General features: G+C 36.9%; 1 protein-coding gene across 2 annotated transcripts in view; it reads left to right on the top strand.

The window, feature by feature from the left end:
• The first annotated feature begins 209 nt into the window (after positions 1–209).
• hipk2 (homeodomain interacting protein kinase 2) overlaps positions 210–24,139 on the top strand; it is an 89,077-nt gene continuing 65,147 nt past the window's right edge. For both annotated transcript variants that reach the window (XM_058088230.2, XM_058088229.2), the window contains exon 1: positions 210–577. In XM_058088230.2, the coding sequence (XP_057944213.2) occupies positions 559–577 (19 nt within the window). In that variant the 5' untranslated portion in view covers positions 210–558. The remainder of the gene's footprint in view (positions 578–24,139) is intronic.

The following is a 24,139-nucleotide window of genomic DNA, read 5'->3' as shown; positions in this document are numbered from 1 at the left end:
TAAATCTATTAATCTATTAATAATGGTCTAAAAATTGGAAGCACGTTGCTTAATATTGTTATCATTATTTTTTATTTTTTTAGACAATGTCTGTGTTACTTTTTTTTAAAAATAAATCTTAGCCATCAATCCATGTTTTCGTGACGATTCACTCCCCCTGGCGTCGCCCCCATCGACTCGCTCGACAATCGACTCTCTCGCTGCACACACACACACACACACACACACACACACGCACACATAGCAAACTCGCTGCTCAGCCAGTCGGTCCTCTGCAACTTTTGCAGACTCCTCACTCCACGGACATGTCGCACCACGGCTGACGACGAGCCGTCATCGCGGCTCACCCCACGGAGCCTCCAGACGAGATCATCGGCGGTCATCGGGAACCACCGTGCAAAGACGCCCCGGACGGGAATTCTAAGCGTTTTTCCTCACTCATGAACCGGGGCCAGTAATGCAGGAGACACCTCTCGTCCAAGATGGCAGATTTTTATTGAGTTTTGAGCGGAAATCAGCATTTATTGTTTGCCATGAATAACATCGAGCCTTGCACCGATGGCCCCTGTATACGAAGGTAAGCAGCCCGGGTGTGGGTGCGTGTTTTCCGGCTGTGACATGGATGGTGAGCACGGATGCGTATCGACTTTGCCTTTTATTCCCCACATTCCGGCTACTTTGCTCGGCTTTCGTGTGCATCGATCCCGGGTTGCTTTTCCGGGATTACACCTGCATGGATAATTATTAATAACAAAATATATCTTTCTTTTATTTCTATATATCCTGGATTGGATTTCTATCCGATATGGCTGCCGAATCCGATTCAATGAACGCCCCTCCGTCTGTGTTGCGTTTGAAATCCGACTTTTAAGTGTTGCAATTACGCAGTCTGGTTGCAAGCGGTGGCTGTAGTGCCAAAATAGGGACGCTGCTCCGGGTTGCTGTTGATTATTTTGTTATCTGGCGGTGTCACTTCTTACAGTGTTGTTTTTTTTATCCGCATGTGCATCAGAGCCGTATGCAAATGAGCATGCGTCACAAAGCAAATAATGACCCCATATTTTGTTATTTTTTAATTATTTATTATTATTTATGTATTTTATTATTATTAATATTATTATTTTTATATTGTTATTATTTAATAATAATTTTTTTAAATTTTTTTAAAAATGTATTTATTCATTTTATAATTATTAATATATTATTAAAATTTATTATAATTTAATTTTTTTTTTAAAAAATTTCATTTATTTTATTATTATAATATATTATTATAATATTATTATAATATTATTATAATATATTATTAAAATTTATTTTTATTTTTATATTATTTTCTTATAATTTATATTATTTAATAAAAAAATAATAATCATTTTATTTTATTTTTTTTACCTTTATTTACCAAGGCAAGCGATTTAAAACAAATTCTTATTTACAAATGCAGCCTGAACAAAGTGCTCGGGAGTGCTGAAAATAAGAACAACGTTATATAAAATTACAAATATCAATACAGTAAATATTGATTATTAATATATTATTAAAATTATTATTTTTTTATATTATTTAATTAATTGTAATTTTATTATTTTTTATATTTTATTTATATTTATTTTCTATTTATTTTTTAAAAAATAATTAATTATTATTATTAATTATTAATATATTATTAAAATGTATTATTATTTTTATATTATTTTTTATTATTTATATTATTTAATAATAATAATATATATATTTTTTTAACCTTTATTTACCCAGGAAAGCAATTTAAAAACAAATTCTTATTTACAAATGCAGCCTGAAGTGCTCGGGAGTGCTGAAAATAAGAACAACGTTATATAAACTTACAAATATCAATACAGTCAATATTGATTATTAATATATTATTAATATTATTATTTTTATATAATTTTTTATATTATTTAATAATTAATTATAATTTTATTATTTTTTATATTTAAATTTTTTTAATTATTTATTTATTTTATTATTATTAATATATTATTAAAATGTATTATTATTTTTATATATTTTTTTATAATTTATATTATTTAATAATAATAATAAAATAATAATAATTTTATTTTATTTTTTTACCTTTATTTACCCAGGCAAGCAATTAAAAAAAAAAAAATCCTTATTTACAAATGCAGCCTGAAGTGCTCGGGAGTGCTGAAAATAAGAACAACGTTATATAAAATTACAAATATCAATACAGTAAATATGCATCAAACAACAACATTAAAGCATATAGGATATGGCAATAGGCCCATTATTAATTGACATTTAGCGGCGCTAATATTTATTAAGTATCATGTTGAATATTTCTGCCCTCTGCTGGCATCAAAGGGAATATCTTCATTTTGTTCATCGTTTTTTTTGGACGATTTTGCTGCTCTATTTTAATATCGTAAGCTTAAAAGCGGCAAGAGTTTTCGACATGAAAAGGAAAGTTGAATTTGAGACGGCGATGTAAAAGGTAATTAGCGTAAATGACATTCCCTCGGCCCCCCTTCCGAGGGGGGGGGGGGCGAGGGAAACAGGCGGCAGGGGGAATTAATTACCTTGCCGGTCGTCCTCAGAAATCGAGAGGGCTGTTATGTGCAGCCGTCGTGGAAATGACCAATATTCTTTGGAAATGAGCTTTTTTTTTGATGATGTTGCCATGGCGACGGGGCAACTATTAGTCGAAACCTGTAAAATGAACTACTTCCTGTATTGTTTGACTTTCTTTATTGTATTTGTGAAGTATTTGTTTACGGGATTACACAAAAATCCGGAACAGGAAGGAGCAAAAGTGTCGACATTTTAAATAATAATTTAAAAAAAAATGGTAATATTAATGATGATTATAATAATGGTGATAATAATGATAATGATAATAACAATAATAATATTACAGTGATAATATCTTGCAAAAAGGGGTAGGAATTTATAAGCTTTCAAAATATATTATAGTCAAAATATTATTGTAATAAAGTCATAATTATGAGAAGATAATTTACAAGCAGAAGTTGAAATAGTTGGAAAGTTTATTTAAAAAAAATAACAGCAGAAATATTTTTTTCAATAATTTAAAATAATTAAAAAATAATAAATTTTTAAATAATTTTAAGAGAATAAAGAATACATGAATACATAAATAAATAAATGCTGAATGTAATAGAAACCATAGCCTATTAATAATGGTCCAGAAATTAAAAAAAATATATAATCATTACAGCAGAAATATTTTTTTTAATAATTTAAAATAATTTAAAAATAATAAAATTTTTAATAATTTTAAGAGAATAAAGAATACATGAATACATGAATAAATAAATGCTGAATGTAATAGAAACCATAGCCTATTAATAATGGTCCAAAAATTACAAAAAATATATAATCATTACAGCAGAAATTATTTTTTTTAATAATTTAAAATAATCTAAAAATAATAAAAATGTTAATAATTTTTTTTAGAGAATAAATAATACATGAATACATAATAAATAAATGAATGTAATGGAAACCATAGCCTATTAATAATGGTCCAAAAATTGGAAGCATATTGCTTAATATTGTTATAATTGAAAATATATACATTACAGCAGAAATTATTATTTTTTAATCATTTAAAATAATTTAAAAATAATAAAAATGTTAATAATTTTTTTAGAGAATAAATACTACATGAATACATAATAAATAAATGAATGTAATGGAAATTATAGCCTATTAATAATGGTCCAAAAACATGTTGCTTAATATTGTTATAATTAGTTATTAGTTATTATTATTGTTATAAAATACGGTACATACCGTATTTTCTGGACTATAAGTCGCACAAGGCCAAAAATGCATAATTAAGTAGAAAAAAAATAACATAAGTCGCTCTGGAGTATAAGTCACAGGAACAGCCAACCTATTAAAAAAAGTATGACTTATAATCCGGAAAAGACGGAATTTGTAGCATTTCGGAAACCGTTTTTCCACTGCTTGTCCTCTCCGGTTTGTGTGCCCCACCCCCCGCCCCCTCCCCCCGACACACATACCTTTTATCTGGCTCTCCATCCTGCTGTGTTGATAAGCTGAGAGGCCATTGGCGAGCACACATGGCGACCATGTGACACTTTAAGTCTGCTCTGATAAGATGGTCTTCATCAAGCCTCCACCCAAAAAAAACGGCCCCTTAGTTTTCTGCTCGTTTTGTTTTACCACTAAGTCCAAACATTTTGGTACAATTCGTAGGAAGGAAGGAACTCAGGAAGGAACTCAGGAAGGAACTCAGGAAGGAAGCAAGGAAGGAACTCAGGAAGGAACTCAGGAAGGAACTCAGGAAGGAAGCAAGGAAGGAACTCAGGAAGGAACTCAGGAAGGAACTCAGGAAGGAACTCAGGAAGGAACTCAGGAAGGAAGGAAGGAACTCAGGAAGGAACTCAGGAAGGAACTCAGGAAGGAACTCAGGAAGGAACTCAGGAAGGAACTCAGGAAGGAACTCAGGAAGGAACTCAGGAAGGAAGCAAGGAAGGAAGGAACTCAGGAAGGAAAGAAGGAACTCAGGAAGGAAAGAAGGAACTCAGGAAGGAAGGAAGGAACTCAGGAAGGAAGGAAGGAACTCAGGAAGGAAGGAACTCGGGAACTCAGGAAGGAAGGAACTCAGGAAGGAAGGAATTCAGGAAGGAAGGAAAGAACTCAGGAAGGAAGGAAGGAACTCAGGAAGGAAGGAACTCGGGAACTCAGGAAGGAAGGAACTCAGGAAGGAAGCAAGGAACTCAGGAAGGAAGGAACTCAGGAAGGAAGGAATTCAGGAAGGAAGGAAAGAACTCAGGAAGGAAGGAACTCAGGAAGGAAGGAACTCAGGAAGGAACTCAGGAAGGAACTCAGGAAGGAACTCAGGAAGGAAGCAAGGAAGGAAGGAAGGAAGGAACTCAGGAAGGAAGGAACTCAGGAAGGAACTCAGGAAGGAACTCAGGAAGGAACTCAGGAAGGAACTCAGGAAGGAAGCAAGGAAGGAAGGAAGGAAGGAACTCAGGAAGGAAGGAAGGAACTCAGGAAGGAAGGAAGGAACTCAGGAAGGAAGCAAGGAACTCAGGAAGGAAGCAAGGAAGGAAGGAAGGAAGGAACTCAGGAAGGAAGGAAGGAACTCAGGAAGGAAGGAAGGAACTCAGGAAGGAAGGAAGGAACTCAGGAAGGAAGCAAGGAACTCAGGAAGGAAGCAAGGAACTCAGGAAGGAAGGAACTCAGGAAGGAAGGAATTCAGGAAGGAAGGAACTCAGGGAGGAAGGAACTCAGGAAGGAACTCAGGAAGGAAGCAAGGAAGGAAGGAAGGAAGGAGGGAAGGAAGGAAGGAACTCAGGAAGGGAGCAAGGAACTCAGGAAGGAAGGAACTCAGGAAGGAAGGAACTCAGGAAGGAAGCAAGGAACTCAGGAAGGAAGGAGGGAAGGAAGGAAGGAACTCAGGAAGGGAGCAAGGAACTCAGGAAGGAAGGAACTCAGGAAGGAAGGAACTCAGGAAGGAAGGAACTCAGGAAGGAAGGAAGGAACTCAGGAAGGAACTCAGGAAGGAAGGAAGGAACTCAGGAAGGAACTCAGGAAGGAAGGAAGGAGGGAAGGAAGGAAGGAACTCAGGAAGGAAGGAAGGAACTCAGGAAGGAAGGAAGGAACTCAGGGAGGAACTCAGGAAGGAGGGAAGGAGGGAAGGAGGGAACTCAGGAAGGAAGGAACTCAGGAAGGAAGGAACTCAGGAAGGAAGGAACTCAGGAACTCAGGAAGGAACTCAGGAAGGAAGCAAGGAACTCAGGAAGGAAGCAAGGAACTCAGGAAGGAAGCAAGGAACTCAGGAAGGAAGGAACTCAGGAAGGAAGGAACTCAGGAAGGAAGGAACTCAGGAAGGAAGGAACTCAGGAAGGAAGGAAAGAACTCAGGAAGGAAGGAAGGAACTCAGGGAGGAACTCAGGAAGGAGGGAAGGAGGGAAGGAGGGAACTCAGGAAGGAAGGAACTCAGGAAGGAAGGAACTCAGGAAGGAACTCAGGAAGGAACTCAGGAAGGAACTCAGGAAGGAACTCAGGAAGGAAGGAAGGAACTCAGGAAGGAACTCAGGAAGGAACTCAGGAAGGAAGCAAGGAACTCAGGAAGGAAGCAAGGAACTCAGGAAGGAAGCAAGGAACTCAGGAAGGAAGCAAGGAACTCAGGAAGGAAGGAACTCAGGAAGGAAGGAACTCAGGAAGGAAGGAACTCAGGAAGGAAGGAACTCAGGAAGGAAGGAACTCAGGAAGGAAGGAAAGAACTCAGGAAGGAAGGAAGGAACTCAGGAAGGAATTCAAGAAGGAAGGAACTCAGGAAGGAAGGAACTCAGGAAGGAACTCAGGAAGGAAGCAAGGAAGGAAAGAACTCAGGAAGGAAGGAAGCAACTCAGGAAGGAAGGAACTCAGGAAGGAAGCAAGGAAGGAACTCAGGAAGGAACTCAGGAAGGAAGGAAGGAACACAGGGAGGAACTCAGGAAGGAGGGAAGGAAGGAAGGAAGAAAGGAAGGAAGGAAAGAAGGAATGAACTCAGGAAGGAAGGAAGGAAGGAACTCAGGAAGCACGAAAGGAACGAAGGAAGGAAGCAAGAAAGGAACGAAGGAAGAAAGCAAGGAAGGAACGAAGGAAGGAACTCAGGAAGGAAGGAAGGAACGAAGGGAGGAAGGAAGGAACTCAGGAAGGAAGGAAAGAAGGAAGGAAGTTTAATTTAATTTAATTTAATTTAATTTAATTTAATTTAATTTAATTTAATTTAATTTAATTTAATTTAATTTAATTTAATTTAATTTAATTTAATTTAATTTAATTTAATTCAAGACTCTTCATCCTTGTATTTAGCAAACATCAACTGCTTGTATTGTTTCTTGAATTGGCTCATCGTTGTGCATTGTTTGATTCCCTTACTCAATCCATCCCATAGTTTGATTCCACATACTGAAATGCTATGCTAACGCTAACGTAGTCCTAGCATAGAAGTGTTTCAAATGTACTTCTTCCCTGAGATCATATTTCTCCTCTCTTGTAGAGAAGTATTGGATGACATTTTTAGATAATTGCTTATTTTTAGCCTTATGTATTATTATTATTATTTTATTATTATTATTTTAGCTGTTTGAAGATGAACTATATCAGCAAGTTGAAGTATTTGTGATTTTAGAAATAAGGAGTTAGTATGTTCTCTGTAGGCGGCATTATGAATTATCCTTACTGGCCTTTTTTTGCAGTACATGTAGCCAGTGAAGACTGCATGATTTTAGTTTTATTTAAGTTCCAGGACAATCTATGATCATGAAAACATCTTTTGGGTTTTGTTCAAGTCCCGTAGCAACAGTTGTTGTACGTTGCAGCATTCAAACACGTGTTGCCACATGGCGTTTGCGGCTTTGGATGATCCTTTCACAAATACACGGATTGAAGTATTCACGTGTACTTTTTCCCAAAGCATCCAGACTCGTGTCCCCGGCGTCCGTTTTGGGTTTGGCGTTTTTTTGTGTGACTGTTTGTACAAATACACACTAAATCCGACTGTTGGGGAGATTAAAATGTTTGCTCTTGCTAGCAGGCAGACGGACTCATTGGGCAACAACTTTATTGGAGGTGAACCAACTGGTGGCCCCCGCTCCTTTTGCTGGCAATGTCTACAATTTCTTCATATTCATATCAGTCAAAAATGACAAGTTAAATAAACCGAAAAGACAAGAAGGAAGGAAGGAAGGAACCCAGGAAGGAAGGAAGGAAGGAAGGAAGGAACACAGAAAGGAACTCAGGAAGGAAGGAAGGAACTCAGGAAGGAAGGAACTCAGGAAGGAAGGAAGGAACTCAGGAAGGAAGGAACTCAGGAAGGAAGGAAGGAACACAGAAAGGAACTCAGGAAGGAAGGAAGGAACTCAGGAAGGAAGGAACTCAGGAAGGAAGGAAAGCAGGAAGGCAGGAAGGCAGGAAGGCAGGAAGGAAGGAAGGAAGGAAGGAAGGAAGGAAGGAAGGAAGGAAGGAAGGAACTCAGGAAGGAAGGAACTGAGGAAGGAAGGAAGGAAGGGAAGAAGGATGGAAGGGTGGGTAGGAAGGAAGGAAGGAAGGAACTGAGGAAGGAAGGAAGGAAGGAAGGGAAGAAGGAAGGAAGGAAGGATGGATGGATGGAAGGAAGGAAGGAACTCGGGAAGGAACTCGGGAAGGAACTCGGGAAGGAAGGAAGGAAGGAAGGAAGGAAGGAACTCAGGAAGGAAGGAACTCAGGAAGGAACTCAGGAAGGAAGGAAGGAAGGATGGAAGGAACTGAGGAAGGAAGGAAAGAAGGAATGAAGGAAGGAATGAAGGAAGGAAGGAAGGAAGGAAGGAAGGAATTCAGGAAGGAAGGAATTCAGGAAGGAAGGAAGGAACTTAGGAAGGAAGGAAGGAAGGGAAGAAGGAAGGAAGGAAAGAAGGATGGATGGATGGAACGAAGGAAGGAAGAAAGGAAGAAAGGAAGGAACTCAGGAAGGTAGGAACTCAGGAAGGTAGGAACTCAGGAAGGAACTCAGGAAGGAAGGAACTCAGGAAGGAACTCAGGAAGGAAAGAAGGAACTCAGGAAGGAAGGAAGGCAGGAAGGCAGGAAGGAAGGAAGGAAGGAAGGAAGGAAGGAAGGAAGGCAGGAAGGAAGGAAGGAAGGAAGGAAGGCAGGAAGGAAGGAAGGAAGGAAGGAAGGAACTCAGGATGGAATTCAGGAAGGAAGGAACTGAGGAACTCAGGAAGGAACTCAGGAAGGAAGGAAGGAAGGAAGGAAGGAAGCGAAGAAGGAAGGAATGAAGGAAGGAAGGAACTCAGGAAGGAACTCAGGAAGGAATTCAGGAAGGAAGGAACTGAGGAAGGAAGGAAGGAAGGAAGGGAAGAAGGAAGGAAGGGAAGAAGGAAGGAACTCAAAAAGGAAGGAACTCAGGAAGGAATTCAGGAAGGAAGGAACTGAGGAAGGAAGGAAGGAACTCAGGAAGGAAGGAAGGAAGGAAGGAAGCGAAGAAGGAAGGAAGGAACTCAGGAAGGAACTCAGGAAGGAACTCAGGAAGGAACTCAGGAAGGAATTCAGGAAGGAAGGAACTGAGGAAGGAAGGAAGGAAGGAAGGGAAGAAGGAAGGAAGGGAAGAAGGAAGGAACTCAAAAAGGAAGGAACTCAGGAAGGAATTCAGGAAGGAAGGAACTGAGGAAGGAAGGAAGGAAGGAAGGGAAGAAGGAAGGAAGGAAGGAACTCAGGAAGGAACTCAAAAAGGAAGGAACTCAGGAAGTAATTCAGGAAGGAAGGAACTGAGGAAGGAAGGAAGGTAGGGAAGAAGGAAGGAATGAAGGAAGGAAGGATGGATGGAAGGAAGGAAGGAAGGATGGAAGGGTGGGTAGGAAGGAAGGAAGGAAGGAACTGAGGAAGGAAGGAAGGAAGGAAGGGAAGAAATAAGGGAAGAAGGAAGGAAGGAAGGAAGGAAGAAAGCAAGGAACTCAGGACGGAACTCAGGAAGGAAGGAACTGAGGAAGGAAGGAAGGAAGGAAGGGAAGAAGGAAGGAAGGAAGGAAGGAACTGAGGAAGGAAGGAAAGAAGGAAGGGAAGAAGGAAGGAAGGAAGGAAGGATGGATGGAAGGAAGGAAGGAATTCAGGAAGGAAGGAAGGAACTCAGGAAGGAAGGAACTCAGGAAGGAACTCAGGAAGGAAGGAATTCAGGAATGAAGGAAGGAATGAAGGAAGGAAGGAAGGAAGGAAGGAAGGAACTCAGGAAGGAAGGAATGAAGGAAGGAATGAAGGAAGGAAGGAAGGAAGGAAGGAATTCAGAAAGGAAGGAATTCAGGAAGGAAGGAATTCAGGAAGGAAGGAACTGAGGAAGGAAGGAAGGAAGGGAAGAAGGAAGGAAGGAAAGAAGGATGGATGGATGATGGAACGAAGGAAGGAAGAAAGGAAGAAAGGAAGGAACTAAGGAAGGAAGGAAGGAAGGGACTCAGGAAGGTAGGAACTCAGGAAGGAAGGGACTCAGGAAGGAAGGAACTCAGGAAGGAAGGAAGGAAGGAAGGAACTCAGGAAGGAAGGAACTCAGGAAGGAAGGAAGGAAGGAAGGAAGGAAGGGTTAAGCAAAACTCGGGTGATGTTGACGTGTACGTTTTGCTGGGCATGCCCTATTGACTATTCTGGTTGATCATAGCGCCGCATGTAGACACGTGATTGGAATATTCCTTTCCATGGATACCATTAATTTCGGAAAGGTCATTCGGAAAGATAAAAACTTGCGATGGAGGCTGAGAAAGTCCGGTCCACATGAACCCATGACAGTCATGGACTGAGGTGGCGAGCCCCCCTCTCTAGGGCCCCACTGGTCTCGGGGGCATAGGTCAGCGGGGGCCGTCACTGAGGGTAGTGTATCCCTTAGCATCCCACATCTGGAATCCCATCTCCGCTGACGGAACGCAGCAGCTGCCCCCCCAAATCCAGAAAAAGTTCACCTTGAACCGGAACCGCAAGGACCAGTTTTCCGGTTTTGGTCACTGGAACATAATACGAGTGATATCCTTAAACGGGAACATGTGCCTCTTTAAGTTCCTTTCATCATGCTAATAATCTTGGAAAATTGTTTTCCTTTTTTGCGACGTTGGAGTTGGAATTTTAGGATCAGATTTCAGACCGCAAGAGCAGGCCCAGACTCGTTCAAACGGATCCTGTTTCTTATACATTGTCATGCTCCGAAGTAGCATAGCTTCCCGGTTGGGATACAGCGAAAGGTATGACTCGGAATGCTGATGAGTCGGCAGCTGTATTTATTGCCTATGCCGGTTTTTTTTTTATGAGACGCCGCTACCGGATTAAGGACACATATGCCTGCTTTGAATTGTGATGCGAGTGAGCATCTGTCCGTGTGGTATAATCTTTGAAAAGCTCTTAGATGCCATAATGAAGCATACTGGGCTTCCTTACTTAGCAAAAAAGACAGCGGGGGTTAAAAAGAGGAAGATGAGTCTGATCCGGAGTCTTAGTGGGCCGGAGTAAAGAGCTTCACGCCCGATGCTGAAATATCACATCCTCTTGTCGCCCCGGGGGGAGGCATGTGCAGCATCCATCCCCGCTTTGGACTTGATTGCCTTGGGGAGGCGGACCGGTGCACCAGGAGACCACATACACCGTAAAACCGAATACGTTAGCAGAACTCCAAAAAACTCATAAACTCAAACATTTGAATATATCAGAGCTTTAATATTTGGAGTTGATATTAAATATACTTTTTTAATTTGGGGCTGAAAAGAGAAATAGCTTTCTTTGATTTATTCATGTTTAATAGATTTTTATTACATTTTTATAAGTAACTACGATTTCTTCATATTCATATTAATCAAAAATCACAAGCTAAATAAACCAAAAAGACAAATAATGCAACTGGCAATCAACATTTATAAGTAGAACTTTTAAGAAAATTGTATTAATTATTAATAATTTTTTAAAAATAAATGATTAGTTTGTTAATATAAATTAATTATTAATTAATTAATCCGAATGCTATAAGTATAAAATTGTAGTAATTCATTTTTAATTACTATTAATTATTAGTTAATTAATATTAATTTAAAATAATTACTATCATTATTTAAATTTTAAGAATTAATGTTTAATTATTTATTTTTATTTATATTAAATTCAATAATTAATATTATAATATTAATTATTAATGAATTAATCTCAATTAAAATTAATTATTACAATTTATACTAACTTATACTTATACTTACCTTATACTTATACTAACTTACTTAACTTATACTTATACTAACTTACTTATACTTATACTCATACTTATACTTATACTTATACTTATACTTATACTTATACTTATACTTATACTTATACTTATACTTATACTTATACTTATACTTATACTTATACTTATACTAACTTGCTTATGCTTATACTTATACTTATTTTTTAAGAACTTTGAGTATGCATAACTTCATTTATTTAAGTACTTTGAACATTCAGGTTTACGGGAGTACATCAGCATTTTTCCTGGTACTTATACTTATACTTATACTTATACTTATACTTATACTTATACTTATACTTATACTTATACTTATACTTATACTTATACTTATACTTATACTTATACTTATACTTATACTAACTTGCTTATGCTTATACTTATGCTTATACTTATGCTTATACTTATGCTTATACTTATGCTTATACTTATGCTTATACTTATGCTTATACTTATACTAACTTGCTTATGCGTATACTTATACTTATGCTTATACTTATGCTTATACTTATGCTTATACTTATACTTATACTTATACTTATACTTATACTTATACTTATACTTATACTTATACTTATACTTATACTTATACTAACTTGCTTATACTTATACTTATACTTATACTTATACTAACTTGCTTATGCTTATACTTATACTTATACTTATACTTATACTTATACTTATACTTATACTTATACTTATACTTATACTTATACTTATACTTATACTTATACTTATACTAACTTACTTATACTTATACTTATACTTATACTAACTTGCTTATACTTATACTTATACTTATACTTATTTTTTAAGAACTTTGAGTATGCATAACTTCATTTATTTAAGTACTTTGAACATTCGGGTTTACGGGAGTACATCAGCATTTTTCCTGGTGGTCAGACCATTCCACCCCCCCCCCCCCCCAACTAAAAACTTCTTTATCACTTTACTTTGTTTTGGAAACACAGAACATGACGGCCCTGTTGCATACGTCTGGTCCCAAAGGTACATCGTCAGGTTAGACCGGTTCCTGTCTCGCCAGGGTTCAACGCAAGGTTTTTAGAGGGGGGGTGGGGCTTTTTGATGAATCCCCCTGGGTGTGTGTTTGGGAATGTTTTTTTTTTGTGTGTGGTTGTTAGAGCTTTGACGAATATTTAGAAGAGCTCGAGGAGCTTAACGTCTCATCACACATTTGAAAAGTGTCTTGTCGGGGGGTGGGTGGCACGCCTACCGAAATGAGGGGAGCGTGCCGGCATGACGGGCAGAGTTCCAGATCCTCCGTTCGATGCTCATGGAGGAATATACTTTGACCCCTGACTTTCTGAACACGCTCAAAAGAAAGCTTATTTTAATAGTAATTGTCAAGGGCTGCACGGTGGTCGAGTGGTTAGCGTGCAGACATCACTGCAAGGAGACATGGGTTCAATCCCAGGTGGAGTTTGCATGTTTAAGCGGTAGAAAATGAATGAATGGTCACATGGTCTTTATCCCGCCATGGCTGGAGTCTGGAATCTGCTTGTGTTTTTTTTTTATTTTTATTTTTTTACATTTTTATTTATTTGGTTTTCATGTGTAAAATTTTATTTAATTTCATAGTATTTTAATTAAATTAAATGAATTTATTTGAATTTGTTTTTTTTTTTTTTTACTTCTCTCATCGAAACACAGGCAATAGACAATGCAAAACTTGCCATGCACAAATTTCCCGTGGTGGCACCAAACCGGGGAAGTTTAATACGGCTAAATTGCGCAGCAAGGTTTGAGGTGCGGAATTAAAACTAATTATCATTTCTTGTTTCCTGTCAGATTCCAATGAATTTGATGGTATTAAACTTCCCCGGTTCTGTGCCACCACGGGAAACTTGTGCATGGCAAGTTTTGCACTTTTTTTTTTTGCTGCAATGTATTTTTGGACTTGAGGTACACACGGCTGACATCGCTCTTATGCTATGCTTGACATGTTAGCACACGCTAACACGCTGTTGTTTTGATCACATGGTCACGTGGTCACATGGTCTTTATCCCACCATGGCTAGAGTCTGGAATCTGCAAGTGTTCTTTTTTTAATTTTTTTAAACATTTTTATTTATTTGGTTTTCATGTATAAAATTTTTATTTATTTTACAGTATTTTAATTAAATTAAATGAATTTATTTGAATTTGTTTAGTTTTTTTTTTCGACACACAGGCAATAGAGAGTGCAAAACTTGCCATGCACAAGTTTCCCGTGGTGGCACCGAACCGGGGAAGTTTAATACGGCCAAATTAATTTGCGTAGCGAGGTTTGAGGTGCTGAATTAACATGTTTTGAATTGACATGTTAGCACACGCTAATACGCTGTTGTTGTGGTCACATGGTCTTTATCCCGCCATGGCTGGAGTCTGGAATTTGCTTGTTTTTTTATTTTTTTAAATATTTTTATTTATTTGGTTTTCATGTATAAAATTTTTATTTATTTCATAGTATTTTAATTAAATTAAATGAATTTATTTGAATTTGTTTAGTTTTTTTTTCGACACACGGGCAATAGAGAGTGCAAAACTTGCCATGCACAAGTTTCCCGTGGTGGCACCGAACCGGGGAAGTTTAATACGGCCAAATTAATTTGCGTAGCAAGGTTTGAGGTGCTGAATTAACATGTTTTGAATTGACATGTTAGCACACGCTAATACGCTGTTGTTGTGGTCACATGGTCTTTATCCCGCCATGGCTGGAGTCTGGAATTTGCTTGTTTTTTTTAATTTTGAAAATATTTTTATTTATTTGGTTTTCATGTATAAAATTTTTATTTATTTCATAGTATTTTAATTAAATTAAATGAATTTATTTGAATTAGTTTTTTTTTTTTTTTACTTCTCTCATCGACACACAGGCAATAGATAGATTTTGTGTTAGCTTGAATCCATAGGTTCCATTACTAATAGCTCCTTGTTCCAATGTTGTCCTTGTCTGTATAGGTAACCAAAGGAAAATGGCCGCCGTTGTTTGCGTATGCAGTCATGTGTGTCCTTGTGAGGCCGTCAGCATCATTGTATGTCACGGCGTGTTTGCATGTCATTGCCTTTTGTCCTTGACTTCCTGAAACGATGTCCTTTTTGAAACCTTTCACAATAAAAGCTCACACATCTATCACTAGCTTATAATACGCAGCCTCTCACCCATTTTTAAATGCAGTTTTTCCTTTGTGTATTCCCACCCTGTGTTGTACTCATCTGGGCCCTTACTGCGTGTACTTTTCATGTGTTGATGTATTTACTGCGCACAGTAAAGTCCAGCTGCTATTCTTGATTCTCAGAGAGGAAGTGTGATATCGGGAGGCGTTTCTTCATGCTTAGTAAATGATAAATGTTCTCGAACAGCTGCTTATCAGTTGCGTGCCCCCCTGCAAGGCACAAACGAGCCACTGAATTCTACAAAAAAAAACAAAAAAAAATTTGATTGACGTAACAACAGGCTTTTATTGCAGGTACAATGTAATCATTATAATATTTACATACTGAAAACAATCTTTAGCTTTATTTTGTCTTCAATGGCTTATTTTTCTCTGCTAAAAATATTAAAATAAATAAAAAAAAAATAATAATAAATAATTACAAAATATATTATATTGGGTAATAGCAGCGTAAAGGTAACTATGGGTGTTATTGCTCATCTAGAAAACCCTAATAATGTTTAAAAAAAACACATTTAGAAGGTTGTAAAAAAGTTTTACTATGCTCTAATTCGGAAAATATTCCATGTATAAGTAATAACTCTTACTTTAAGGAAATTCAGGATACTTGTCATCACTTCACAATCAGCTGGTCCTTTTGGAGGCAGGGCTGAAATGCAGTGGAAATATTTTTGGAAGGGTTTATATGAATATATATATATATTATAAAACCTTCTAAATGTGGTTTTTAACATTATTAGGGCTTTCTAGATGAGCAATAACACCCATAGTTACCTTTAAGCTGCTATAATATAATAATATAATATTTATAATAAAATAGTAAAATAATAAAATAAAATAAATAATAATAAAATAAAATAATAAAAATAATAATTATTAATACTAATATTTATAATAATTATATTATTAATAGTATTTTTCTTTTTAACACCCATAGTTACCTTTAAGCTGCTATAATATAATAATATAATATTTATAATAAAATAATAAAATAATAAAAATAATAAAATAAAATAAATAATAATAAAATAAAATAATAAAAATAATAATTATTAATACTAATATTTATAATAATTATATTATTAATAGTATTTTTCTTTTTAACACCCATAGTTACCTTTAAGCTGCTATAATATAATAATATAATATTTATAATAAAATAATACAAATAATAAAATAAATAATAATAAAATAAAATAATAAAAATAATAATTATTAATACTAATATTTATAAAAATTATATTATTAATAATATTTTTCTTTTTAGCAGAAAGAAGACAAAATAAAGCTAAAGATTGTTTCAGTATGTAAATATTATAATGATTACATTGTGCCTGTTAATATAATATAAACCTGCAATAAAAGCCTGTTGTTATGGCAATCAAAAACGTTGTTTTTCATAGAATTCAATGTTCCCTTGGCTCTTGTATTGAATATATGATTTTCGTATTGAAAATATGACGATTTATTTTGTCGGCGTTGGAAGTGAAGTTGACTTCAGGATAAACCAGTCAAATGTTTTTTTTCCCCAATCAACAATAGGCGTTTTATGGGCACACTAAAATGAATTGCAGCCTCTGTTATCTTGCTACAGTTGTCGGGGACGGGGGGAAGGGGGCGGGGGGAGGGCGGAGGGTTAACATGGCTCAGCAAGTTCCTAAAAAAAAAAAAATGTATAACAGCAGTAGGGCGTGAATGCGTTCACACGTTTTTGCACACGAGAGCGTCCCGTGTAACTGTAACTGCTTGGGTAATGATTTACCATCGTCGTATTTTCCTACTGGACAGCAAACACAACACGGGGTTATCACATTTACTGCTGGTATTCTGCTGATTCATGAACCGTGTACGTGTGTCGAACATTTTTTTTTTTTTTTTGTGAGATGGATCTGGTCTCCTGTGTGTGGATTTTAAGAGCGATGAGGGGAAAAATGGCCGCCAGGCCTGATGACAGAACCTCCCCGCAAGCGTCTGTGATGCATGACTCTATAAATAAGCAAGAGATGAGAGGACTAAAAAAGCAAACAGGATGGTCAATAGTATCCATGGGCGAGTGTGTGAGAGCCTGTGCAGTGTCAGACTTCACCCCCCAAACCCCCCTCCCGCCCCACCCCCCCGATCCCAATCCCAAGGTGGGAAGGAACTCCACACAGATTCCATATCCTGCTTGGTAGACTTTAATTCAGGATTGTTTTAAAAAAAAAAAAAAAACTAAATTCATCACCGTGGTTTGCTACTTCCGTGGCAACAAGTGGTTTGTTGACCTGCGATTAGGCTTAAAGTCTTTCTAGAATTGAAAGAACATATTCAAAAATTTTGGTTAAATTAATTCCGTATTTTTCGGACTATAAGTCGCACTTTTTTCATAGGTTGGCTGTTCCTGCGACTTATACTCCAGAGCGACTTATATTTGTTTTTTTCTACCTAATTATGCATTTTTGGGCTTGTGTGACTTATACTCTGGAGTGACTTATGTATGTTTTTTTTCTACCTAATTATGCATTTTTGGCCTTGTGCGACTTATACTCCGGAGTGACTTATGTATGTTTTTTTTCTACCTAATTATGCATTTTTGGCCTTGTGCGACTTATACTCCGGAGTGACTTATGTATGTTTTTTTTTTTCTACCTAATTATGCATTTTTGGCCTTGTGCGACTTATACTCCAGAGTGACTTATGTATGTTTTTTTTTTCTACCTAATTATGCATTTTTGGCCTTGTGCGACTTATACTCCAGAGTGACTTATGTATGTTTTTTTTCTACCTAATTATGCATTTTTGGCCTTGTGCGACTTATACTCCAGAGTGACTTATGTATGTTTTTTTTCTACCTAATTATGCATTTTTGGCCTTGTGCGACTTATACTCCAGAGTGACTTATGTATGTTTTTTTTCTACCTAATTATGCATTTTTGGCCTTGTGCGACTTATACTCCGGAGCGACTTATGTATGTTTTTTTTCTACCTAATTATGCATTTAAAGTCCCTTCATCCTTTTATTTAGCAAACATCAACATTGTGGTTTTCTGTGTGTATTGTTTGCGCTGGCATGGACTTAAGACCCACTTTTGGGTCCCGAGCCACCAGTTGAGAATCGCTGCAGTGTAGTTTAGGTCGGTTCCCAGTTCCACATGTCCAAAAGGAGTAGGAAGAAGCAAAGCTTGTTAAATCCTACCCCTCCATCTGGTACTTTTACAATCAGTAACTGTTACATTTGTTCACTTCCTGCTTTCCATAATACAGTTTAAGTTTTTTTTGTTTGTTTTTTTAAATAATGAATTTATTTTATTTTATTTTATTTTATTTTATTTTATTTTATTTTATTTTATTTTATTTTATTTTATTTTATTTTATTTTATTTTATTTTATTTTATTTTATTTTATTTTATTTTATTTTATTTAAACTGGTTCAAGACTCTTCATCCTTGGTTATTTTTAGCCTTATGTATTATTATTTTAGCTGTTTGAATATGAACTATATCAGCAAGTTGAAGTTTTTGTGATTTTAGAAATAAGTAGTTAGTATGTTCTTTGTAGGCGGCATTATGAATTATCCTTACTGGCCTTTTTTGCAGTACATTTAGCAAGTGAAGATTGCTTTTATAGTTATTGCGTTGAAATAATGATCATTTTTTTATGGATTTGGACAAAAAAAACGATGAAAAAGACGATGAAAGTTGGGGGTTTCTGAGTGAAAGACCCCACCCAGGGCCCCTCATGAATACTTCCTGTGATGAAGAGTCGAAATGGCAAATTTAATAAGAGAGTGCAAACAGAAGCAGGTCACCTGATGGCCTTCATTCAGGCTGCCCGACTTCCTGCCCGCTTGCCCGCCTTAACGCCCGCTCATGGTATGTAGCACAGCCCTGATCCTCCTGAAAAGAAGATTAGCAAACCTCTGACTGAGACATAATCTTCTGAAAACATCAACTATCTCCTCGGAATAGTGGAATGCCTTGTGTGTTGGGAACGTCGTGTTGGGTTTAGGTATGTAAAATGGAAATCCTTACCTCCGAGGGCATTTCAACTTTGGAAGCACACGTTTTAAAACAGGGGTCTCAAACACACGGCCCGCGGGCCAAATGTGGCCCGCAGGACAGTAGTTTGAGGCCCCCGCCTTGATATGAAAGTTTAATGTGCAGTGCGACTTATGTATGTTTTTTTTCTACCTAATTATGCATTTTTGGCCTTGTGCGACTTATATTCCGGAGCGACTTATGTATGTTTTTTTCTACCTAATTATGCATTGTTGGCCTTGTGCAATGCGACTTATGTATGTTTTTTTCTACATAATTATGAATTTTTGGCCTTGTGCGACTTATACTCCAGAGCGACTTATGTATGTTTTTTTCTACGCAATTATGCATTTTTGGCCTTGTGAGACTTATACTCCGGAACGACTTATGTATGTTTTTTCTACCTAATTATGCATTTTTGGCCTTGTGCGACTTATACACCGGAGTGACTTATGTATGTTTTTTTTCTACCTAATTATGCATTTTTGGCCTTGTGCAGTGCGACTTATGTAGGTTTTTTTCTACATAATTATGCATTTTTGGCCTTGTGCGACTTATTCTCCGGAGCGACTTATGTATGTTTTTTTCTACGCAATTATGCATTTTTGGCCTTGTGAGACTTATACTCCAGAGCAACTTATGTATGTTTTTTTTCTACCTAATTATGCATTTTTGGCCTTGTGCGACTTATACTCCGGAGCGACTTATGTATGTTTTTTTCTACCTAATTATGCATTTTTGGCCTTGTGCGACTTATACTCCGGAGCGACTTATGTATGTTTTTTTCTACCTAATTATGCATTTTTGGCCTTGTGCGACTTATACTCTGGAATGACTTATGTATGTTTTTTTTCTACCTAATTATGCATTTTTGGCCTTGTGCAGTGTGACTTATGTATGTTTTTTTCTACATAATTATGCATTTTTGGCCTTGTGCGACTTATACTCCGGAGCGACTTATGTATGTTTTTTTCTACGCAATTATGCATTTTTGGCCTTGTGAGACTTATACTCCGGAACGACTTATGTATGTTTTTTTCTACCTAATTATGCATTTTTGGCCTTGTGCGACTTATATTCCGGAGCGACTTATGTATGTTTTTTTCTACCTAATTATGCATTTTTGGCCTTGTGAGACTTATACTCCGGAGCGACTTATGTATGTTTTTTTCTACGCAATTATGCATTTTTGGCCTTGTGAGACTTATACTCCGGAACGACTTATGTATGTTTTTTCTACCTAATTATGCATTTTTGGCCTTGTGCGACTTATACTCCGGAGTGACTTATGTATGTTTTTTTTCTACCTAATTATGCATTTTTGGCCTTGTGCGACTTATACTCCGGAGTGACTTATGTATGTTTTTTTTCTACCTAATTATGCATTTTTGGCCTTGTGCGACTTATATTCCGGAGCGACTTATGTATGTTTTTTTCAACCAAATTTTCGGAAAACCAGACCCTAGCTCCAGTGGCCCCCAGGTAAATTGAGTTTGAGACCCCTGTTTTAAAAGATAATAAATTTCCCGACTTTTCCCGAAGGGAACGGTTCATGAACCGGACTGACCCAGTGAAGTATAATTAGTCACATTGTTCCCGGTGTGTGTTGTCATGAGATAACATTCCAGCCATTTAGCCTCTTTAGCGTTGGTTCATTTAATTACTTGTTTGTGCTCCACAGGCCAATAATAACGTTTGCGCTTTTTGTTGATCCGACTTTCACATCCGTCGGCGAAAAGCAGCTGGACGCACAATCATAACAAGACGAGGCTTGTTTCTTGTGTATTCCTAAACATCCAACTTCTAATTCAGGAGCTTACGGAGTTTACGGGAACGTGTGCGGCCTTCAGTTCGTTGCACCAAGTGAACTCTTTGACCGCATTGCTACAACGGAATCATGTTCAAGTCAGTAGATTCCAGCTCCGTATCCGCTTTTTAAAAGCCAAACATTCCCATAATCATAACGGTTGATAATGTGGAATTTTCCAAAAACCGGCGTCATCCATCCCGGTATCCCGTCAGGCTTTCAGTCACACTCTGTTGACGCCACTCGGTGACGCAACCCATCGTTCAAATTATATTTAGAGAAAAGTACAGGCACAGGAATCGGTAATCCAAGAAGTGACATCTGGCCTTCAGAGCTTATGTGATTAGCAAAGAGCCTTGCTTGCCCCTAATAGCCTCACGGACGTTCTTCATTACCATGCCGGACAATTCATACCAACACAACGGGAAAAAGTATATGTGGTTCCTCATGCGGAGAACATTCACGTAACGTGGGTTCATACGCCATGGAGATGCTACGTGAGCTGCTAAACATGTCAGGCTTACTGCGAGCCCGCTAATGTTCACCGCAATTCCCAATCCTGCGGCATTAGGACTAAAACCAGATGACCGGACAGATAGCTGAAACGTGACCAAAAATGGAGGATGTTGTTAAAATACGCAATTTAGCATTGAATAATAATAATCAGCATCATCATAATAATAATCATAATCACAAGAACAACAACAAGAACAACAAGAACAACAAGAACAACAAGAACAACAAGAACAACAAGAACAACAAGAACAACAAGAACAACAAGAACAACAAGAACAACAAGAACAACAAGAAACATCCAGAACAACAAGAACAACAAGAACAACAAGAACAACAAGAACAACAAGAAACATCCAGAACAACAAGAACGACAACAAGAACAACAAGAACGACAACAAGAACAACAAGAACGACAACAAGAACAACGACAACAAGAACAACGACAACAAGAACAACGACAACAAGAACAACGACAACAAGAACAACGACAAGAACAACAACAACAACAAGAATAACAAGAACAACAACAACAACAACAAGAATAACAAGAACAACAACAACAAGAACAAGAACGACAACAAGAACAACAAGAACAACAACAAGAACAACAAGAACGACAACAAGAACAAGAACAAGAACGACAACAAGAACAAGAACGACAACAAGAACAAGAACGACAACAAGAAGAACAAGAAGAACAAGAACAAGAACAAGAACAAGAACAAGAACAAGAACAAGAACAAGAACAAGAACAAGAACAAGAACAACAACCATCATAACCCTGCCCTAATAATAATCATCATAATAATAATCATAATCATCACTATAACCCTGCCCTGTGATTGGCTGGCCACCAGTCCAGGGTGTACCCCGCCTCTCGCCCTAAGACAGCTGGGATAGGCTCCAGCACCCCCGCGACCCTCGTGATGAAAAAGCAGTAGAAAACGAATGAATGAATAATAATAATAATCATCATCATAACTATATCCCTGCCCAGTGATTGGCTGGCGACCAGTCCAGGGTGTACCCCGCTTCTCGCCCAAAGACAGCTGGGATAGGCTCCAGCACCCCCGCGACCCTCGTGATGAAAAAGCAGTAGAAAACAAATGAATAATAATAATAATCATCATCATCATAACTATAACCCTGCCCTGTGATTGGCTGGCGACCAGTCCAGGGTGTACCCCGCCTCTCGCCCTAAGACAGCTGGGATAGGCTCCAGTAGAAAATGCATGGATGGGATTATAACCCGGGCTGCACGGTGATCGAGTGGTTAGCACAGACCTCACAGCTATTCGACCTGAGTTCAATTCCACCCTCAGCCATCTCTGTGTGGAGTTTGCATGTTCTCCCCGTGCATGCGTGGCATTTTCTCCGGGTACTCCGGTTTCCTCCCACATTCCAAAAAAAAAACATGCTAGGTTAATTAGCCACTCCAAATTGTCCATAGGTATGAATGTGAGTGTGAATGGTTTGTTGTCTATATGTGCCCTGTGATTGGCTGGCGACCAGTCCAGCTGGGATAGTCTCCACGCTTTCACATTGTTTACACTCCGCCAATGGCTTACCCAATACCGCTACAAGCTCCGTATAATCTTCCCCATGCAGTCGGAATCATTTCCATGCCACAAATAAGCCTGTTTGGGAAAAGACGGAGATAAAGACGGCAACTATTTTGGGGCAGTTGTTTGCTTGGAAGTGCTTCTCCTTACTCCGAGGCATGTTGTTCCCGAGACTTAAGTGCACAGTTTTGCTTTTGTTTTGTTGTCGCCAGGATCTGTAGTTGAGATAGAGTTCAATTCCCTTTCCTCCGCTCTTGGAGTTTTCTCAACTAAAATGTCTTCCAACCAAAGTGACTTATTGTGTCCCAATAAATGGAAAAGGAAATTGCACCCATCCACTGAAAGGATCATTTTGGTTTGTTATGTTTCTGCAGAAGCAAAACAGTACCCCCCCTGTTTCCATAAATGTATATATCACTATATTGACACTTACTATGGTACCCATTATGTCATTGGATGCTCATATCACCTGACAAAAAATTAAATAAAATTAAAAAAACAAAAATTTATAAAATAAAATTAAAAAAACAAAAATTTATAAAATAAAGTAAAAAAAAACTAAATTATATTTGGAAAGCAGGAAGTGAACAAATGTAACAGTTACTCTTTATTAAATTAAATTAAATTAAATTAAATTAAATTAAATTAAATTAAATTAAATTAAATTAAATTAAATTAAATTAAATTAAATTAAATTAAATTAAAACAAAATAAACTTAAACTATAGTAGGAAAGCAGGAGGTGAACAAATCTAACAGTTACTGATTGTAAAAGTACCAGATGGGAACTGATTATGGGATTAAATTAAATTAAATTAAATTAAATTAAATTAAATTAAAACAAAAACCCTTAAACTATAGTAGGAAAGCAGGAGGTGAACAGTTACTGATTGTAAAAGTAAAACTGATTATGGGATTAGACTAAATTAAATTAAAACAAAACAAAACATTACCATTACCATTACCATTACCATTACAATCCACCCCATCCAACCTTTGATCAGCTGATGAGCAGCCTGTTTGATTTTATTTTATTTTATTTTATTTTATTTTATTTTATTTTAATTTATTTTATTATATTTTATTTTATTTTATTTTATTTTATTTTATTTTATTTTATTTTATTTTTTTTATTTTTTTTTATTTTTATTTTTATTTTTATTTTTATTTTTTGGACCTTTGAACCCAGCGGCCTCAAGCAAGAGACCCAATCAAACAGGCTGCTCATCAGCTGATCAAAGGTTGACTTTAATTTAATTTAATTTAATTTAATTTAATTTAATTTAATTTAATTTAATTTAATT

This window comes from Doryrhamphus excisus, linkage group LG6 (assembly GCF_037039965.1).
Source record: "Doryrhamphus excisus strain RoL-2023G ecotype Guam linkage group LG6, RoL_Dexc_Guam_v1.1, whole genome shotgun sequence".
Classification (NCBI taxonomy): Eukaryota; Metazoa; Chordata; class Actinopteri; order Syngnathiformes; family Syngnathidae; genus Doryrhamphus; species Doryrhamphus excisus.
This window is presented reverse-complemented; position numbering and strand designations above follow the sequence as displayed.